This window comes from Rhinolophus hipposideros (assembly GCF_964194185.1).
Source record: "Rhinolophus hipposideros genome assembly, chromosome: 16".
Lineage (NCBI taxonomy): Eukaryota > Metazoa > Chordata > Mammalia > Chiroptera > Rhinolophidae > Rhinolophus > Rhinolophus hipposideros.
In genome coordinates this window covers 35820376-35842974 of record NC_138062.1, presented here as the reverse complement: position 1 = coordinate 35842974, position 22599 = coordinate 35820376, and the positions used below count along the sequence as shown (strand labels likewise).

The 22599-nt window shown below is 34.0% G+C and overlaps 1 protein-coding gene across 10 annotated transcripts in view; it reads left to right on the top strand.

The window, feature by feature from the left end:
• Nucleotides 1-22599, top strand: part of CLCN3 (chloride voltage-gated channel 3) — an 82497-nt gene that overhangs the window by 29426 nt on the left and 30472 nt on the right. For 8 of the 10 annotated variants that reach the window (XM_081075464.1, XM_081075462.1, XM_081075463.1 and 5 more), the window contains 4 exons: nucleotides 15220-15377; nucleotides 19732-19831; nucleotides 21210-21397; nucleotides 22274-22396. In XM_081075464.1, the coding sequence (XP_080931590.1) occupies nucleotides 15220-15377; nucleotides 19732-19831; nucleotides 21210-21397; nucleotides 22274-22396 (569 nt within the window). Of the gene's footprint in view, nucleotides 1-7333; nucleotides 7641-15219; nucleotides 15378-19731; nucleotides 19832-21209; nucleotides 21398-22273; nucleotides 22397-22599 lie in introns of those variants that run through there. The other 2 variants (XM_081075457.1, XM_081075461.1) reach the window with 2 other exon arrangements.

Here is a 22599-nt window from a genome sequence, read left to right as displayed (position 1 = left end):
TTGATGGTAACAGTCTAAATGCTGTTAAAACAATTGGAGTTGTTTGCTTTCTGTGAATAAGAATAATGAAGTGCTCGCTTCGGCAGCACATATACTAAAAAAAAAGAATAATGAAGTTCTTTGATATCAACTGCAGGTAGAAATGATCTAAGAGCAGTTTTTTAGTCAACTTGTAGGTGGATTTATAAACAAAAAAACATTACTGATAGTGTGAGGTTGTGGTATAACTCAGAAATCCAAGAAATGTAATGCTGAGTTGGAATAATCTGATTTTGTACAGTATTTCATAGATTATGTATGTTGTCTTTAGTAGATGACAAGTTGATTTTAGTGTTACTGTTTTATCTGGCATCTACTGATAACATTGGTGGCATTATTCTAATGAGTGAGGCATTTGGCTCTAAAGTTGAATTTGGAAACATAAACTCTTACACCTTTACAAAAGCATGAAGTGGTTACATTGTGAATCTTCAGAAAAGGGATTTTTCAAAATTCTTAAAATTAAGTTAAATAAAACACTATCACTACCATTTAATGGCTGTCTGTTGGGAAAACATAAAAACTTTCAAAAGGTCTACTCTGAATTATTTTTAGAAATAAATAGTATTATTGTTTATCTGATACTTATTCTAAGCAGTGTCACATTTTTAATAAATTTGACACCCTTCACATTTTGTTGCCAACTACTTTGTAAATATTTTCTGCCTCTGAATCTTCAGGTCACTTCAGTCTGAGCAACCTGCTTAACCTACTTAATATGTGTAGGGTAGGGTTCTTCCCAAACTTGTGGGTTTGTATAAGATAAGGTAATGCCTTTGGGGAAATCTAACGCATACTAAGTTTATGAAGTATTGTAATTCAATATGTTACTGAAGAAATAGGAAAAAACTTGGTATTATAAAGTGGTGTCTTGATAAAATTAGCCTAAAATACCAATGGAAAGCCTATAAAATACTAGATGGATATCATCGGAAAGATTATTAAAAATAAGTGAGCTTTGTTTTTTTTATAAGGCTTTTCATTTCATATTTATTACCAGTGTGTCAATATAGAACATTTTATAAATGATTAGTGACAAGTAGATACCAAGATTTTTCAAATACCAAGTACCAATATTTTCTGATAAATATCAGTGTTCCCAAAATAAAATAACCAACATTAGCACAATTTCAGGAGATGGCGATACCACAGCATAATATACCCAAATTACAAAAATCATATACATTAAACTTTCCCAGTATAAAGAGACTCCTCAAGAACTGCATGATAATGTTAAACTGCCGGCTTGTACCAGCTTGTGTTCATGCATGAATTTATTTGACAAATTCCTTCACAAGGAATTGCTTAGGCATTAAAAGTATTGGCCATTTTTGGTTCTGATCTTTAAAAAGAGATCACTGTGTGATGTTTATAAAAGAAACTTTTTCATTTTAATCCTATGATGTATTACTTGGGTAACCAGACAGCTATGCTGAGAGGTAAAACTTCTTATGTTTGTGAAGTATGAATATTGCAAAACCGTTCTGTTTTTTAAATTGATTTTATGGTTTGTCATTTCTGAGAATTCCCAGGTCCCTTTATCCCTGTGCGGCAGTGACTGTGGAGCATGAATTGATTGTCCTCCTTGAATGCTTTGCTATTTCTCTTCCATTTTTTTGCTTTGATGCTTTTGTTTAGGGAAGAGAACTGACAACTCAAGTTAAAGTTTAATGTTATATAGTGTATCCAAATGTAAATATAAAGCAGCTGTACTTAATGGGTAAGTTATAGTTGATCTGACACTTTTAGTAATATATTTAGTTTAAGGAGTAAAGGAGGATGTAATTTTTGTTAATGTTTATCTTGTACAAATGATTTTATTTATAAGCATTTCTTTAAAAAGAATATTCTTATTATAGAAAATTTGAAACATATACAAAAGTGTAGAGAAGAGAATTATGTACCTTTTTGTTGTCATCACTTAGCTGAAATAATTATCAACTCATGGTCAATTTTGTTTCATCTCTTCTCCCAATTACTTTGAAATAAATCTAAAATACTGTATCATTTTAATTAAATAGATATACTGATAGTCTCTACTTGATGAGACTTTAATCAGGCTCCTCTGAATTCTCTTCCCAATCATAGGTGTCTCAACTTTGGACTTGTTTGTTTTTATGTTGCTCAATTTTGGCAAGAATCTTGTCAAATTGGTTTATCTTGAAACCCCCCCCCCCATCCTCCACCGTCCTGCAGGTGATGTCTCATCACCCTGTATCTTTAGCAAGAATCCTGTTAGGGCTGTTTAGCTAGAATCTCCCCTTACCTCTTAGTAATTTTTCATTGACCAACACCCCCCAATCCTCTCCTTATATGAATTCCCACTTCCTTGTTGTATTGGGAATTGAGCCCAGTTCTAGATTGAGGTCTCTTTTCCCTATTGCAGTAGTCCTGAATAAAATCTGTTTGTACTGTTTTAACTGCTATCCACCTCTGGTTTTTCTTGAACTATATATAGATCTCATTTTGGATTTCTAAAAGATAAGAATTCTTTTTTTTTTTTTAATTAGTTTCAAGTGTACAAGACAAGGTAATACTTAGACGTTCATCATTTATATCCCTCACACTGTGAACCCCCCTCCCCCATCCAAAGAATTCTTTTAAAGCCATTATCACATCTAAAGTATGAATAATTTCTTAAAATCAAATATCTTGTTTATTTCACATTTACCCAATTGTTTCATAAAAAAATTGTACATTGAAATTGATATATCTCTTAAATTATTTTTGTTTTGTTTTTAATTCTATAGCCCACCTTCCCTTTTTTTTCCCCCTTACTATTTATTTGTTGACTAAATCAGGTCATTGGCTTCCTAGCTTGGGTTTTCCTGGTTGTGTTCCTGAGTGGTCATTTAACATGTGTCTTTGTTTTCTGTATTTCCTGTAAATTGGTAGTTCTGTTATGGTAGACTGGAAAGGTCTGCTTGCCTGCATGCGTCCAAGCTAAAAAAGACTCAGACAGGAGTTTGCAGCAAAGAAAGTAAAGGTTAATTTAAGGAGTTGGCACTAAGTCCAGAGATACAGGTAAGCCAGTGCTCTCAAAAACCTAGCTCCCCAGTGGCTTCGATAGCCAGGTTATATATGGGAAAAATCATTAACCGTGGTTACCATGGGAGCTGGGGCTGGGTGCCCTGCTGATTGGTCCGTTCGAAGGCTGGGCGCCACTGTTCATGGCTGCTGGTCCTGGGATCAGTCATGACATCCCTCTGTCTGGTTTCCAGGGGATGTGGTCCCTGGGGCTGTTCTGCTTTCATGAGTCGGAAGCTGAAACATAACGGAGGCCAAGGTGTTGTCTTTGTTAGACTAAAACCTATCCTAGTTTTGTTACCGGAGAGTGAGTCCTTTTCTGCGCAATGTCCAGGTTCTTGGCGTCTCGAGCAAACAATTGAATGAGATACAGAAATAAAGCGGTGAAAGAGTTGTTTATTAGAAGAAATAGTACACTTCAAAGAAATAGAAGAGGACCCAAGCAGCAGAGAATGGTTCAAGGGCCGAAGGTGGCATTAGTAGGAGAAAAGTACACTCCAAAGAGTGTGGAGCGGGCCGAGCAAAGGAAGAGGCTCAAAAGGCTCTGACCAGCGAGGACTTGGAGTTTTTATCCCTTTTTCTCTAGAATGGGCTGTTCCTTTGCAGGTGTGGGGTCACTTGATGGACACCTGTGGTTGACAAGAAGCTATTACCTCATCTTTTTAGACTGCGCATGAGTGGCCGGTTTGATTTGGTTGGGTATCTTGTACCCATTTGTTCCTCATAGGGGTTGATAATTAGGATGAAAAGGGAAAGTTTTGGACAAAGATGGGAGGTCTTTTGGGTGGTTAAATACTGTGGGTTATGCAGGAATGCAGAGACCTGATGCCTCACTCTAACTGCCTGCCTTGATTTCCCCTTGAGAGACGTGATCCCCATAAAATCTCAATGGGAAGTTGAGGGACAGGAGGTCTATTCTGTATCTGTTTCCTGCTGGGCAGGGGTGTAGAGCTGTCCCTACCTATTGGGGGATTCATGGAACTCTCGCCCTATCTGATCTTAGATGAGAGGAAGGGGTCCCGGGATCCGCCTGGAAGACCGCGTTGGCTTCTTTGGTTGGGACTGGCAATCTTGCTGGGGTATCCTCTGCATCCCCAAGGCCCCTAAATGAGGAAAATAGGTTTTAATTAATAAATCTGTTAGCACTAGAGAGCCTGTGGCCATTCAACCAGTCATTTAGGTGGCGTCAGTTGTCTCCAGAGTTGGGCCCTGGATGGGCTGGAAAGAACATCAACAAGTACACTGGCCTTGGGGAATGTTAAAACCTATTTACCTATTTGGTTTCTGGGATGGCCAAGAGTTAGGTCTCGAATGGCTTGGGGGATGCGTGGTTACAGTTACAGCTAAAAGCAAAAAACATTTTTTAAGTACATCTAATGTAGATTTCTTGGATCATATGTGTTAGCAAGGGCTCAAATATACTACAGTCATATATTATGTATTGTTATATGTGTGTATAGTTACATAGTTATAATACTGTAGTCATCTATAGTCATCTGTTGTGCCTTCCTGCAATATGCCTCAGAGAGGTTGTGATTTATCCAGAATCCATATGGAGTTGAGGTTAGAATCTCCTACGGTGCATTTGAAAGCAGAAATATCTTTTCCTTCTGAATCTTAAATTCTCTTTTTGTGCTGCCACTGTAGTGTTTTTGTTCTTCAGAGGTTCCGTCCTGAGCAGTCCTCTACCCCGCCACCAGCTGTGCCTAAAACTTCTTGAATTTGTCTTCTGTTCTCTTTTTACTTCAGCCCCACTCTGATCGCAGTTCAGTTTGTTAATGGGGTAATACCTAATCTCTGTCAAAGTCCTCTTTGCCACACCTTCCACATGCAATTGGAAAAGCCTGAATAATAATTCTTGTAAGAGAAACGTTTTGGCAGCCATAGACGGCATAAGCATGAGAGATTTGTTTATCTTAGAAATTTAAAAAATTTTCAGATTTATGATTACAAAAGTAATAATTTAAAAATGAAATATGTAATATATGTGTTAAAACATTAAAAACATTGTAGAACTATAATATATAAAGTGAAAACTAAATGTGTGTCATTGTCCTCCCCACTTTACCTCATTCCTTTCTCAGTGATAACAATTGTTGAGAGTTTGGTGTGTCTCATTCTAGACAGTAAAAACATATACAACTTATATATATATTGTATATACATGCACATATATACAAAATTTTTAACTAAAAATAATTCAAAACTTTTTACTAATGATACAAAACTTGTACTTATGTAACATTTTCAATATATTTTGTAGGGAAGGTACTCTTCCCCCTCAGTTAGTGCTGGCTAGCTGTGCTTTTCATTTTTCCTTTATGACCAAGTTGTAAATCAGGAAAAACAAGTTAAGAGGGTGTCTGCAAATACCAGGAAAACTTTCACATAGATTTTCATTTTATATAAAGGCGTGAAAGAGTGTAAATAGTGTTAGGCATGGCCGGAGGAATGAGTCGCTGTGGGATGTCAGGCCAGAGCAGAGGGAAAAGACCATAATCTCCCTGAGCAAAGAGGAGTATGGAGTTTTAGAAGAGAGGGTAAACGAGTCTGTTCCCCCTTTAATGCTTCAGGGGGTTTTCCTTGACGGAAGGTTTCAGGGCCTGACCAAGCCCCCCAGCTCCACACCTTGGCCCCAGGTCGCTGTCCTGACTGCCCAGGTGCTGATGACAGGCCCCTAGGAGATAAAGCAGGCAAGACAGGATCAAGACAAGATGGCTTCTAAGATAAGCCATCTGGCCTAAATATGGCTTAACAAATAGTATCATAAAAGCTAAATTATGAATGCCATATAGCATATGTTCTTAAAAAGTCTTATAATAGTAAAATTTACATACCAAAGGATCACAAAGGACCAAATTTGTACTTAATTTGTTAAAGTTAGCTCTTGATCAAAACTTTCCTTGTTTAAAAAAATTATTTTTAAGAAAATTTGAAAAATACAGAAAACAGAAAGAAAAAAAACCTCAGTCTTTTCATAAATGTTAATAGCCAAAATAAGAATTAGAATATTCCTATGGCAGTAATTCTAGTCTATATTCCTTTCCTAAAACCCTTTTTCCCAAATCCCACATGGGATTTTATAAGAAGGTCTGTCTTTCGGAGGTTCAAACTTTTCGAAATATAAAAACTTTATTCCACACCCAATGAAAAAAAATCCAAAATAACTAAAATATACTGGATAAATTGAATAGCATTTCTTTTTACTGCCATCTGATTTCTCTCATTTTTCATTTCCCCCAATTCCTAATAAATGCCTCACATTGAAGTAGGTCTTAGATGTTGGCTCATTCAATGCTTTGGAAATCAAATTTTATAGAACGTCTGAGTCTTACGGAATTGCTTCTAATGGATAGCACATTTTTATTTAGTGGCACTGCAAGACTTGCTATTTCAGAAGGAGAATCTCCTAGTGTAGAGGAAGAACTTCAGGGGTAGCTGTAAAAATTATGAGCATCAACTTTTTTCTTTTGAATGACAGTGTGAAACAAAAAGTTGCTTTTTTCCTGAATTTCATAAAAATTTTAACAAAGACAGAGTACCTTTTGAGACTTTGTACTAAAAGCCTTTTTTTTTAGAGCACAAAATATTTGTGAGGTAGGAAGAGTAGGAAGATAGATAGGAGAGATAGGAAAATCTCCTACCTAATCTCTTTTTTCATTGTTTCACAAACAATAGCTAAGTTACTTAGTATGTTGATAAGTTTTCTTCTCAAAAGCTAGAATGTCTTACTAGCTGGTAACTTGAAAGAAGGAAACAAGAGGCTACTGATGTGGATTATTGAGATAAAATACTACTCAACTGTTCAATTACTGAATTTTTTGAACCCACTGTAAAAGTCTGACATACATTTTAGATAATTAAAAATAGACTTAAAACCCAGTCTCTTGAAGCCTTTGATGTGTTCTAGTTCATGATTCACATGACATTACTATATAAAAATTAGTACATTTATCTTATAAAAATCACATGACCTTCTTAGAGTGTTGCTCCCATTTTCCTACATTAGAAATGAAAAGGGACATTGTCTACATCCAGAATTTACTTTTCACGTCTCTATATTAAACACTTTGTTCCCTGTGTATTTATCTTAAAATAAAAAAGAAGTAATGTTTCTATTGTCTCACTGTCGTTGCCACTGATAATGTAGAAGCTATACTGTGAGTGCTTTAAAATTCTCAAACCAGTTTTGTTTGTTATACGCGGAGCTTAGTCATCATCGTACGTAGCAGGACCTCATTAAGAAGGCTGTTCCGCCTCTAAGCCTGCCTTGCTAGATTGTAGCCACTAGCAACCGGGCTGCAATAATTTCCCTTTGATGACATCATCTACTGTGGAAGAACACAGTTGCTTCAGCGAGTCGAACTACTTACAGTTCTAACCCTCCTCAAATATGGCATCTCCCTTGCTTCCTGCAGCAGGGGTGGAAGAAATGCCACTGTCTTTTTAAGCTAGCAGGCATTTCTTTTTCTTTTTCTTTTTAAAAATTCTAATCATGGAGGCTGCTTCTGATCCCTATTTGCCTTATGACGGGGGAGGAGACTATATTCCCCTGAGGGAATTACATAAAAGAGGTAATACCATCCCCTTGCTATGAATCCTCTGTTGGTATGTTTTGCATGCGGCTGGGCGGTTCTGTAATTTAAACAGGTTCTTTAAACACTGCAGTATGTTGTTTAGTTTGCCTGGGTTGTTAGTGAGGGGTAAATGCGACCTTCTGAATGTTCTGTAGTCACCTCTGATTGTTTTCTCTGGCAGATTAGTACTGCTTCAGATCACATCGCACTCCGACTCCATCTTCTGTGTGAAATACTCTATTTAACTGCGAAAATGAATTAATCCGCCTTTACAGCTAACTAAAGTCGTGTTTGTTGGCATCTAAAAAGTAATGTTGTTCTTCGTTCGGAAAACTTATCTTTTAATTTACACAGAGAAATCAACTGCGTGGCTGTACCATTATATTTCAGCTGCTGCCAATTACCATGTAGCTTTCACACCACAAAGTAAATTTATAGTAAAAGCTATACCTACATTTTAGAGCTCTGAAATGGCAATAAAGATGAACACATTTTTATATTAATATTTTCCATTTAATATGCATTTCAACTTATTAAGATTAGTTACATTGTCTTACACAGATATCTTGTAAAAATTGATATGATGAAAACATTTAGGGTAATTTTTGCACGTCAGAAAAAAATAATAGTCAATTGTTTGTAAAAACTGGAAAAGTATCCAGCATTCATGTAACTTTTGGCAGATACTGTCAGGGTCTCCTTAAAACTGATTACATGTTAATTAAACTGCTTTCTTGTTGTTGTTTTTTGGTTGTTGTTTTTTTTTCATTTTTCTTAAACTCATTCCAAAAATAGGCTGGTAATTGTTCTAGAAAAAAAAATTGAACCTGAAGAAAAATCTCTTAGCTAGATGACTTCATTTATAAGGTACATTAGTTTGAATTACTGCATGGTATTGCACTCATTTTTATGGTTTACCCAAACTTTTATATGAAGTGAATAAGGAAGTTGTAATTTTCCTGAGCATATTTAGCCTGTTTTATTTAAAGTATAGTTTGTATTCTGATAACTTTTTTTTAGTTTTAAATTCCATTACAATTAAAAAGCTAATATAGTCAGCGAATATTTATTGGTTGCATTGTGTCTACTAGACACTATTTTAGGCTCTGAACAATTACATTATATATCAGTAATATTCTGTTGTTAGTAAAAGCTTGCTTTTCAGATTTTGAGGAAAACTGCATGAAGATCATGTTACATATACAGGATTGTGCTTCTCTTACAGTTGCCCTCTTAATAAAATTTATATACATAATTTTATATATATTATGTATTATATATATTATACGTGTATAATATATATTTTACACGTATAATATATATATATATATATATATAATTTTAGAACGTTTGGGGAAATACCTAAAAGCATGAAGAAGGAAATAAAAATTTCTCATAATCTTACCATCCAGAGTTGTTGGTATTTTTTTGTCCCGTAGTTCTTAATGTGTTTTTAAACTCTACTTTTTACTGTGTTCCCATCACCCCTTTGCTAGTAAGGATTTCTTTAAACAGGAAGCAATGCGATGAATGGTGACTGTTCAAATGTCACAGTATTTGCTAATCAGTAATTAAACTGTAAAACAAGATAAACTGTTTTATTCTTTTTTTTTTTCCTGAGCTATTTACAACATCTGTTTGTTGAAGATAATAAACCAGAAGACCTAGGCTTGGGAAATTTAAATTCTCAGTGTTAAGCTTGACAGTTATTGAAAGAAGTCACTTATGGATTCCTCTTTATAAGATATGCAAATAGTAAGAAATAAACCAGTGCTTATGTGAGAGTAGGCATGGTTACTGATAAGGTTATTACTAAGATATAAATTTTTTGTTTCTATATTTTCATAAATAATCCTTTAGGAATCTTGTTTAAGGTCTAAATCAGTCCAAATAGGTTCCTTGTCCCTTCCTGAGATTAGTGAATATAAGCCAATGTCATTTGGAAGTAAATTGTGTCTTTGTAGTTATTAGGCTTACTTGACTGTACTGTAGTTTCCTAGTATCGGTGGATAAGAGATTCTTTTCCATCATTTGTGACCTGTTGTAGCCATGCATCAACACAAAGGAATTAGAGATGTGGAGATAAGCAGCTAACATAAATCAAGAAAACTATCAGCTTCCCTGTCAGAACAAAATTGCAATGGCGGATCTCTTTAGGCCAATAAAGGGTGAAGAGGCCTATAATTGAAGTATGAAATTATAAAGGATATCAGTAAAGTAAACATGAATCTGTTTACTGAAACCCAGAGTGCTAGAGTTAGAGATTACCTTTAAGGAGTAGATTAAATGTAATACTACTTTTCTAGGTGAGATGGTAACTGATGTAGCTTCTTACGTACGTGAATAATATTGAGACTGGAAATGTTGGTAGATTAAAAATATAATTAGTTAATATATTGTTGATGGATTAGAAATTAAGATGACATTCTAGAAATAGCCATTTCTTGGGGTAAATTTCCTATCCAGAAACTATCAAGTTCTTTCATAAAATGTCTTTAACATTTTCATCAGTGAAAAAAATCTTGCTTTAGTTGGGTTGTCAGTTTTATACCTTGACTTTCTTCTTAATTTGTTATGACGTTTATGTAGTTTGGGTTCTGAAGTCTTTCTTCTACCAGAGCCTATCATGGATGTGATCTTTTGGACTTTAAGCCTCCATTTATTATTTCCTGAGGGACCTTTAAAAATTATTTGACTATGAATTGTTTCATTCAATGAATTTATTGAGCTTTGTGTGTATGTGTTTGTGTGTGTGTGCATATATATGTATGTATGTATATCTGGCACTGTTAGGTGCTGTGGAAAAAGATGGTGGCAGTAATAATATTAATAGTAGCTAATACTTAATGTAGAATTTACTTTTTGCTAAGTGCTGTTTTAAGTCCTTTAGGTGTCTCAGTCTGTTTATGTGTGGCAAATCGTTTTAATCTTCATCTTAGACTTATGAAGTAGGTGCTGTTCTGATCCCCATTTTCCTGTTAATGAAATGGAGGTAAAGAAATGTTAAAAGTAAGGATTTGATCTAGATGATTGGGCTTATACTCTATTCTTAGGGACAGACTGCTTCTTACTGTGTATCTCTGTCATAACGTGGTGTTTTGAGTCTGGAAGGCACATAAAAAGGCTTCCCGAGTTTAAAAACAAAGAGACAAAGCCCCAGGGAAGTTAATACATTTCTAATGAATGGTATAGAATGCATGTTCTCTGGGACTTTAAGAGGAGGACGTGATCAGTCTCCTTTTGACAAGTGGCATCAAAGTAGGCCAAGTTTTGAAGTACACAAGGGAATTTGATATGGTGTTCCTGGGGGGCGGGGGAGATAGAATGAGTACGTGCTCTGGTCGGAGTAAATGCCTCATATGGTGTTTCCTGGTTACTTTTGTTGCATCAGTGCGGCAGTAATATAGAAACGTAGAAGGTAGAAGAGTGCCAGATCCAAAAGGAAACTTGAATGCCAGATGAGTAACAGTCTTACACCACAAAAACTGTGGCCTTCCTATCGAAATAAGAGTTTGAGGTCTTACTCTTTTATGTTTCTATCCGACATCATTTCTTGACATTCATTAGCTCAGAGTTGTACTCAAGTAAAGCTTTCTTCGTTCCCATTATAATAGATGAATTTGTTCATTTTTATTCCCTCCTAAGGTACAGTAGTTAAAATTTTTGGCACATTATTTGGAAATTCCAGGTATTAGATGATATTCTTATTGCTATAGGGACATTCTGTAGACTCTTTGTAAAATGATTTTAGGGTTTGAGTCATTACTGTTCTTCTATTACCTTTAATCTTTTAACCAACTAGAAAATTAAATCTCTTCTTACAAATTAATTCATCTAATTGTCTGTAAATTAAAAGACCAAATAAAGATTCTTCATTTGATATCAGAAACTCTTTGTATTCTAAAACAATAATATAAAACAAAGCCTGTCTTTAAATTTATTTGCCTACGGTATCTGAATTTAAAATCTTCAATAAAATCTGGTTCATATTACTATCTCTAGCTGTTTTCTAAAAATAACCTACACTTTACTATGATTCATTTAATATCATCTCATGGCTTGTCATTAGTCAGAAATGCTTTATGTAGCAAGATTTCATAATGTGAGCAGGTCTGCCACACATAATTAGGTTTATAAATTTGGCTATTTTTCCAGCATTGAAGTCTCTTCTTTGTGCATATACAAAACCACAGGAGACTGGTGGCTTAAATTGTATTTTAAAATTTTGTTTTTATTTTTTTACTTAACATGTTTAATTTGTAATTTTTTGTAGTCCTTTACAACCATAATTAGATAAAAAATGGGTTTACTTTAGTACCTGTCAATTATTCCACATGCTATTTAAGAGAACAGATTTCATAAACATTTTTTTATTCATGTAATATATACATCATATTATATGCAGACATAGTAAATGAACATGAACTTATTTCCAGTTGTACAGATGTCTTAATATCCACATCTCTACCTAAGGATCTGCTTTTTTAGGTGGCAATACAATACAGACGAAAACAGTGAATTGTGGAATGGGCTCACATTGCTGCTGACTAGTTTTGTTCTTTTGGTCAACTTCTTTGGGATTTGGTTTTAATTTCCAAGTCTTTGCAGTTTAAATAGATGGCAGTTAAAAACAACTGTGGATGGCGGAACAAATTTAAAGAGCATGACTTCATTTCTCCAGCAGACATTTAATTGACCACCTACTAAGTACAAGGCACCATGCTTGTCTTTACCCTTTTAATCTTTCATTTGGGAGTCTGCTAACATTCTGGAACTTCCACTATCAACTTACATTAATTTTTCCCTCCCTCGCCAGGATGACCATTTCTTATCAGGTCACCGAGGGAGAGAAAAAATATAACATTGGGGATTAGACTTCCTGCTCTTAACATAGAGAAGAAACTGGGAAGTCAGAGAATATGTAGAGTTTTGGATTTCTGTGCCTTCTTCCATCATTAAAAAAATAATTATATGTTTTATGTGTGTGTGATAGGACAGTAATCTGCATTATTGCAAGAATCACTGCTGTCACATCTTTTGAGATCGACCCCAGAGGTAATAAGTAATAGTAAATAAATATATACCTACTTTTTTTCATGTAATACTATTATTTAGATACTCCCCTTTGAGAAGAGACTTAGAGTGTTGAAGATGTGTGACTTTGAAATTTACTGATAAACTCAGCTTAAGGTGCAACGGTTAAGTACTTTTTTTAAAACTCCGTTCAACTATATATTGAGGGCTAGTGGGTGGGAATATAAAGGTTTTTATTTATGAGAAAGGAGATAATTTCATTAATGTTTGTATCCTCCAGTTTGAGTGTTTGTCAAATGCCAGGTTTTCACATGTTGGTTATGAAATCAGTTGGGTTGTGACCAGTAATAAAAAAAAAAAAATGGTAAAATATCAGAGTATATGCCAAATAGTAAGTATACCAAGTTTAGCTTTACTTACTGTATTTCCCTGAAAATAAGACCTAGCAGGACAATCAGCTCCAATGCGTCTTTTGGAGCAAAAATTAATATAAGACCTGCTCTTATATAAGATCCAGTCTTTTATATCTTATCATATATCATATCATATCATATATCATATCATATTATGTTGTATTATATTATACCAGGTCTTATATTATGTTAAAATAAGACTGGGTCTTATATTAATTTTTGCTCCAAAAGACGCATTAGAGCTGATGGTCTGGCTAGGTCTTATTTTTGGGGAAACACTGCATGTACTAATATATACACATGTATATGCCACATTATTTTTTTCCTAAAGCATGTAAAAGTAAGATGTAGACATAAATGAATAAGCTTTTACTTCTAAAAACTTCAGTGTGTATTTCCTTATGAAACGACAGTCGCTTATATATAGCGACAGTACAATTTTCAAAATCAGAAAATTAGTATTGATCAGTGCTATTATCTGATCTACAGACTGTTTTCAAATTTACCAGTTGTCCCCCTGTGTTCTATAATATAAACAGAAACAACATTTTTTCCTGGCCCAGGATCTAATAATCTAGGAGCACATGTTACATTTAGTTGTCATGTCTCTTTCATCTCCTTTAATCTAGAAAAGTCCCTCAGTCAATCTCTGTCTTTCATGACTTCAACACTTTTAAAGAATGCAAGCCATTTACTTTATATTAGGTTAGTACACAAGTAATTGCAGCTTTTGCAATTATTTTCAACCTTTTAAACTGCAGTTACTTTTGCACCAATCTAATATTATGTGGAAAGCAGAGTCAAAGATTCTCAAATTTATCAAGTTATTAGAAATGATCTTACGATATTTATTCTCCAGTTGCTTTCTCTTAAGAAAATGTGTGACCTTTCAGTTAGCTTTTGCAAAGTGGAAATTACTGAATAAATTCAGGATAGAGGGGGGAAGAAAGAGCTAGTATACTTGAAGCTTTTACGTATAAGGTTTATAGCGTATGTCTTATGTGAATGAACATGGGTCGCTGCAGGGGTTGGGCCTTTGAACGCTTAGCCCAGAATGATAAATTATTTATTCCTGGAGTACTTCTGCCAGAACACCGAAATCAATATAGTACTCTCCTTTTAGAAGTTTTACACCTTTTTCCAAGGCAAACATTCAGATGTATTGAATAGGAAAAAAAGAAGAGGACCCTGTTTTATCTGGGAGAAGTAAACAGACATTAAGTTTATTTGTGCAATATGCAGTATTTATTATTTAAAATTTTAACCCCTTCTATATTAATGCTAGTTCCTACTGCCTCTTTAAATTATCAAGAAACAGAGCTTGCAACCTACAATGTAGTTTATTTGGTTTATATCTTAACAGTAATAAAATTAGTCCTTGGTATCAACATGGTGACCCTTCGTGCAACTCTCTCTTCCCTTTCACCCCACAAGTGATTTATGATAATCTCTTGCTCTAATCTAGGCAGTGTTTATAGTGATTGGGGAAAGTGCAGATTCTGGCTTTGTCAGATGATAGCATTGTGAACTGACTTAACATTTATGATAGTTTCTTTATCTGTAAATAAAAGGGAATGAGTCATTTTAAATCATCAGACTGCAAGAGTCTTCTTGTGTTTTATTTTTACAGTGTTTATATAAACATTAGTATAGCACCACTCTTTATATTCTAGTTACATTTCCATTAAAATGACACACTTCTGGATTATTTTAGGAATACATATCTATATTACTGTTACATAATTTGAAGATGTAAGTTGTAATCACTAATGCTAAAATCACCTATCTGAAATTATGTATCAGCTTTTCTAAGATTTTAGGGCTTTAGAAAAATTTCAAATGCTTCTTTACTAATATGTCTTTATAATAAGGTATAGGGTATGTCATATAGATATTTAATATTCAAAGATTACTTGTCCAAAGTTACTTAGATGTCTAGGACTAGACTCTGTGAGCAGGCTTATTTTTGATGCTCCAGTATGAGTTTGATAGGACATACCATAATCATTGTGCCTTATTTCCAAATTTTGGATAATTTTTCTTCATTTGAATAATTTTCTTCATTTCCTCTGTAATGATTATTTCAAGTGATACTATTACTAATGAGTCATGCGTCTTTTGCGTTGTAGGAACTCATTATACAATGACAAATGGAGGCAGCATTAACAGTTCTACACACTTACTGGATCTTTTGGATGAACCAATTCCAGGTGTTGGTACATATGATGATTTCCATACTATTGATTGGGTACGAGAGAAATGTAAAGACAGAGAAAGGCACAGACGGGTAAGTGTTTTCAGTAATTATTATAATGCATAGTTAGATCATTGAGTAATATACGTTTCCAGAAAGGATTTGAGATAGCTTTAAAAAAAAAAAGGTGTATAATAAGATAAAACAGGAAGGCAAGGGAAAGCGGCACGAGTTTGGGGGAAGATTAGGCCACATTCAGGATTTGGAAGTCAGCATGATTTTTGGCCTTCATCAGCCCAGCAGCTATGGCAAAGAGGAAACTTGTTGCATAATTCTTATTATTCAGAAAGAAAAAACTTTTCTGGGAGATGTTTTATTTGGTTTTTCTGTTTTGTTTTACTTGGTTTTAAATTCTGAGATATTTCTAAATAAGTCCTGTGTAGGACATATTGAGTGTCTTAATGAATCACTAATCAAAAACAGCGGCTTTTACTAAAAAGTACAACCTTTGGATCTTTTTGTTGTTGATTGTGACTTACTGGTGTAATGTAATCCGAAAATAAATTTAACAAAGAGAAAAAAATGTATCTTTGACAATAAAATACCAAATTCCAAAGCCCCTTTATAACTTTGAGGTCTGAAATTTACTTATAAATGAAAACAACTACTTGTACAAATTAGTTATAATCTTTCATATTAATGTATAATGGATTTTAAGCCTGAAATTGGAATCAGATTATATCTGTTATGAAAAGCACAGCCTCTGAGATTCACCAGTCAATAGTTAGCTTTTCTGGAAACATTACAAATAGAGTTTAACTGAAAATCAGACCCAGTTCATGAAATCAGTATTCTAATCTAGTGATTCTCAAACTTTTTGGTCTCTGATTCCTTTTAAACTGTAAACAATTATTGAGGATGACTATGGAGCTTTATGTAGTTACATTATTTGATGTTTACCATATTATATATGAAAACAGAAATTTAAAAAATATTAATTCATTTCAAAGTAACAAGAAACCCATTTCATATTAACATAAAAATGTATTTATATGAAAAATAATTATATTTTCCAAAATAAAAAATATTTGGTGAGGGAGTGACATTGTGTTATTTTTTCATAAATCTCATTATTGTCTGGTTTAATAAGAGACTGCTGGGTTCTAATATCTTCTTCTGTGTTCAGTCTGTTATGATATGCTGTTTTAATTGAAGTAAATTGAAGAAAATCCAGCCTCACAGTTGGAAAAGCTAGGCGTATTTTAATGACCTCTTAGATCATTGCAGATATTCTTCTTTGATACTGCACCAAAGTGACAAGTGGTAGTTTCTTAAAGGTTAGTTGCAATGCATAATCTGAAACTATATCAGTGCACTTTTTGTGTCCTGTTACATTAAAATCCATTGGTTCACCTTGAACTTTGGATGATTTTTAACATCATACAATGGTCACTTGGGAAATAACTGATTCGCTGATTTATGCAGTTCTTTCAAGTGTTAACATTTTTCATTATATAATATTTTTTTTAAAAAATCACATTTGTTAATTTCAACATTCATCTCTTCAGAAAAGTCTTTAAGTGTTGGGAATCTGTCATCCTTACAGTGAGGAATACAAGTTTTCCAAAATTCTAATTTTCCTTGAAAGCTCGTATTCTATCATTGGAAACAAATGTTTATTTTACTTGAAACAACAGGCTTACTTGGTCTGTTTTTTGAGAAAATACCTGTCAAATTCCCAAGTCTGAAAACCCATAGTTTGGTGTCTTTCTTTCAAGTAAAAATGGTGTTCCATGTAAGTGTCTAGTTTATTTGCAGCTCAAATAAATCCCACGAATGCTATTCCTTCATACATAACCTCATACTTCACTATGCATCATGAATGCTTTGTATACACTCACATCATCACACACAATATTAAAAAGACTCAATGATCGAGGCATAATAATTTTACTGCTCCATCAAAGACATTCTTAAGTGAAACTGGCACTGACTTTTTTACTGGGCTATGTGGCCGTGAAGAATGTGATGATTGCCAGTACATTTAAATGCCACTGCCTTGATTTGTGCCGAGTAGACAGCAGTTTTGCTATTGTTTTCGTGTTATCTGTGAAAATGTCAACAGTGAAAAAGGCACATCATGGTTTAGTGTTATTATGAAAATAGTTTTGACTTTGACGACCCCTTGAAATCCAATTACATGGATTTCCTTAAGTTCAGATTGTAGAGAAAAGGGTGAAAATGTGAAATCATATGGTTCTCTCACATCCCCAAAGTTCATTGATGAGGTTTGGTTTGCTTGTTTGGTTTTTGTTTCATATATTCATGCACTCATGGTTCTCTCACATCCCCAAAGTTTATTGATGAGGTTTGGTTTGCTTGTTTGGTTTTTGTTTCATATATTCATGCACTCATGGATTTAAACATATTCGATGTGTTTTCATCATCATGATTTTTATACTGACTGATGTCCATGTTATTCCATTTTGACGAGTGGCAGCTTATTTTGGTTGGTTCATGTGTCCTTAGACACTTCCTTTGTAGACTTTGATGTATTCTGGAAAAACAAGATGATCCTTATTTAGCTCATGTTACACGTCTCCTGCACCAAACTGGATGCAGGAAACTGGCTTTTCCTCCAAGGAGCTCTGGTACCTTTGGAGAAAAATGGCATCTAGGCAGTCTGGGCATGAGAGATACTAATTGCTTCTGGGTTGGCCACGGCTAGTCTCTTAAGTTTATAGCAACCTTCCAACTTAAATTCAACACTTAAGGCTTTTATTTAACCTCTAGGTCTCAAATCTGTATCTTATTCCAACCATGCCCCAAATCTCAATGTCACATATATAACCATTTGATTTACGACATAATACCCAAACAGCAATTTCAGAATAATATTAACCAACACTGTCGCCAGATAGTATGCTTACTGAAAAGTGTGTGTTTTCCTTTTTTATAATACTCTTTGTCCTTAGTGTTTACCCGCTAGGATTATACATACTAATTACTTGGTTTTCAAGTCCCTGTTCCTTCCAATCTATTGCTTTCTTCCTTTTCTAAGTAATGATTTATATTTAAAATTTTATGGTTTATCACTTTATTTCTAAGAATATAAGCATATATATTATATACTTATCTTTTTTTTTTTTTTTTTATAAACAGGAGCATATTGTGCGTACTTTTATCCACCTTGCTTTTTCCCACCTGCATCACACTGTATCTGCCTTATTCTTCTTTGGAATGGCTGCAGACTTTTTTATTACATAGATGTACTGCAGCTTATTTGACCAATGCCATATTGATGAACATGTAGATGAGTTCCAGTTTTTAATTATATTTTATTAAACATTACAGTTATTTTTATTGAGAAAAGACAACATGAGGTTTAGTGATTGTTTTGGAAAGAAATGACCTACCTTCAATCCTAAAGAATGGTTAATATCTGTGATTGGTTGCATATAGTATGGAAAGAGTAAAATTACCTCATTCAACTTAGCACTTACTGAGTCTTTTTAATGGGACCCTATGGCTTAAAATAGGCCAGATATTTGCAATAGACCAGGTCATTTACTTCCAACTATAGCCCTCTTGTGGGATGTCCTAGGCTGAGAATATTGCTTTTTTTTCTTCCTCAACTTTTATTTATGTGCTGGTAGTAATGTAGGAACTACCTAGGATATGGCTTTTTAAAAGCAGCGATCCTAGTGAAACAGGAAAGGTTAGGGTTTTAGGTTTAGAAGTGCATTCCTACTAAGAGATGGAGGACATGGCTGCTTCTGTCTTAGGAGAGTGAGATCTGGATATCAACTCTGTTAAGGTTCTGCTAATCCCCGCTCCTCCACTGTATTCAGTTGAGGACATTTCTGATTTACACAGTAATTAGAAAAGAGCCTCTGGACCCTACCATTTGGATTGGAGTTTTCCATGACTGCATATTTACATGCCCACAAATTTATTTGTCAATTGATTTTATAGTCCCTCTATTCACATGACTATTCTATAGACTGCATTTATGGGCACGGTGCTGTTATTCACTGACCTTACCTTTTAAAGAATAGATAACCCATTTAACTGCTAGGACCAGAGAATAACTGGGGAACGATAGACATTTCAAGCTATAATGGCTTATTTCTGTTAATATAAAAGATGTATACCAGCTAAGTTTGATACAATTTAGGCCAGTCTAGGTCAGACTTTATATGGTTTGTGGACCCTTTGCTTTCAAATTCTGAGATTCTTGTTAATAATACAGATCTCTGGGTAAATGTCTGTCCTCTGGTTTACAGGTATAACAACTTATAGTGGTTTTGCCCCAAACTCACCTTTCCCATTATTTAGTTTAGAAAGTACTGTCTGGTGTATAGTAACTGAGAAAAATTGTTAGATTCTAGAATTGTGGCTTCTATTTATAGTTTGAAAAATGAAGCATAAACATTTCTAATTTCAGATCAACAGCAAAAAGAAAGAATCAGCATGGGAAATGACCAAAAGTTTGTATGATGCGTGGTCAGGATGGCTAGTAGTAACACTAACAGGATTGGCATCAGGTAAAGAAAAATGTTACTGCAATCAATCATTTTCTGGTTAATAGAACAATAAATAGTTCTTCCTTCCCACAGTTTTCTTTTTAGGTACTGTTGGATTTTTGAAACCATTTTTTTTTGTTTCTTCAAAAACTCTTCTTAAATATAAGACTAGAAGGCAGGAGGCCTCCAAATGTAGTTTTGGCTCTGTCACTTTAAGTGTCTGTCCAATTTTTTTAAAAAAACTTTCTGGGCTCAGTTTCTATATCTGTAAAATACATGGTTTGCACCAGATGATCAATAAGTATCTTTTAATGTTAACATCATAATAAATAGCTAATATATATTGAGCTCTCCCTGTGTGTCATGGACTGTTCTAAAAGTTTTTCTTGTCTATAAACCACATGGCAATCATGTAGTATATGTGCTGTTATCACCATTTTACAGATGAGGGGACTGGAGCATAGAGAGGTTAAGCCACTTGACTAAGGTCACACAGCTAGGAAGTGGCCAAGCAAACATGTCAGTTCAGGCAGTTTAGCTCAAGAGCCTACACTTTTAACCACTGTGATGGAGAGTGCCCACAAAGTCCCTACGTGTGAGATTTTAAGAAATAACACTGACGATCTGAAAACAGACATTAGGGACTATTTTAATGACTTTCAGCTTCCGCCGTGGAATATTATGTTCAAAAGAACATGAGGAAAATTAAAATTTGTGTGGAGAATAGAGGGAAATACTCTAATGGGCATGTAGAAGAACTTAGTGGCCACTGTGTTTGTGACTCATTGATCTTTTTATATAATGAGAAGGACCTAGGTTTTGACCATAAAGTTTGTTATTTTTTGTATTCTGTCAGTAAAATGATCTTGATATATTTGATTTTTTGTTACTTAAGGAAAAAAATGAAAATCTATCACAGTAATTCATTAACGCTGTGAGTTTTACTAATTTTTTCTAATGGCATTAAATTTTAATGAGATTGAGAGCCTTTGTAAACTTACTAATTAAGTCTTGGGTTGAAGCACACTAGTAAAAACTCTGACTTCAATAACCAGATTTGTGAACCTCCTGCCAAGTAGCTGTCTTTTGAAGATGTTTTAGTATCTTTTAAATACCTTTTTTTAAACTCACAATTAATTTGAACGGTTTTAATTTAACTAGTTTTAATTTCAAACAAAGAATGACAGTTTCATTTTAAAGAAAAGGCTATTTACAGTTTTTAAAAAGTAATATAAATTCTTTGATAACTGAGATTTGAAAATCTTAAATTCTTATGTATTCCCTATGTGGCCCTTTATTTATAGGGAGTCCCCTGCTTTCCTTGGTTCTTTTAACTTGATAGTTTTTAACTCCCCCAAAATAGGCTTAATTTTTTACCATCTCCACCATGTTTTTATAGGGGCATTAGCTGGGTTAATAGACATCGCTGCCGATTGGATGACTGACCTGAAGGAAGGCATTTGCCTTAGTGCTCTGTGGTACAACCATGAACAGTGCTGCTGGGGGTCTGATGAAACTACATTTGAAGAGAGGGATAAATGTCCGCAGTGGAAAACATGGGCCGAGTTAATCATAGGTCAAGCAGAGGTAAGTCTTGCTTTGTCTCAAAAGGAATTAATAATTGATATGGTGAAATGAGTCTCCAAATTATTTAATGATAGATTTAATGACATATTAGATAATTGCAACCTTAATTAAAGGGAAAAAGAAATGTAATAGGATAGAATGAATAATGTGAGAATCCCTTGTAGCAAGTAAAATATACGTATTGTTTCAAGATGCTTTTGTATTAGATAGTCACATCCAAGTCTCATGGATGGTGATGTAAAATGTAATTCTTATTGTAGAAAAGAAGTGCAATAGGATCTGTGAAACCACAGAAGGTTATTATGAAGTCAAGTTATTAAAATTGCTTAATGTACTACATTGCGAATAAGCAGGAAGTATGAATTAATAAAAAAATTGAGTAAAATAAGCCTTTTTACTGGAGTTATCCATAGATTTTTTTCTTCATGGAATTTCGGTATTGAAATGATTATTTTGCTATTCTTGATCTATAATGAACATTTTAGAAATTAGAATTATTATATACTATATGGAATATTATATAATATATAGAATATGTATAATATAATGTCAGAATATTATATAAATTACCTGATCATTTGTGGATATGTTTTCAAAATTTTGTAATAGCTGAATTTTAGAGATTGAAGTATATATAACTGAGATTCTGGAAAATAAGACTTTAGGGATCAGGAAAAAATTAGAAAAAACATTAAATAGATTAAGGCTCCTTGGTATATATACAAATGTCTTTGGGTTCTACTTAGTTTGTTCATGTAAAGCTTTTATTATTGAAATAAACTGGGAGCTTTAACAAGTTTTACCAAAGTTTCTATGAGGCAAACACATGCATTAGAGGTAAATTAAATTCATACTATTGAACAATTTGCTTTTTAGGGTCCTGGTTCTTACATCATGAATTATATATTGTACATCTTCTGGGCATTGAGTTTTGCCTTTCTTGCTGTTTCTCTGGTAAAAGTGTTTGCTCCATACGCCTGTGGCTCTGGAATTCCAGAGGTAAGCCTTACAATATTTAGTATCATTAAACATTGAGTAATTGTTGTGGTGCTTATTGTTTTGCCTTGGGGGAAGAAAGTGGTTGTTTTTTTGGATATATGGTTTGTTTGTAAGATGCAAAACAAAAGTTAAAATATGTAAACTTATTATAAACATCCTTGAAAGAAATTCTTCCCTGTAGTCATTTCATTATCTGCTGTGGA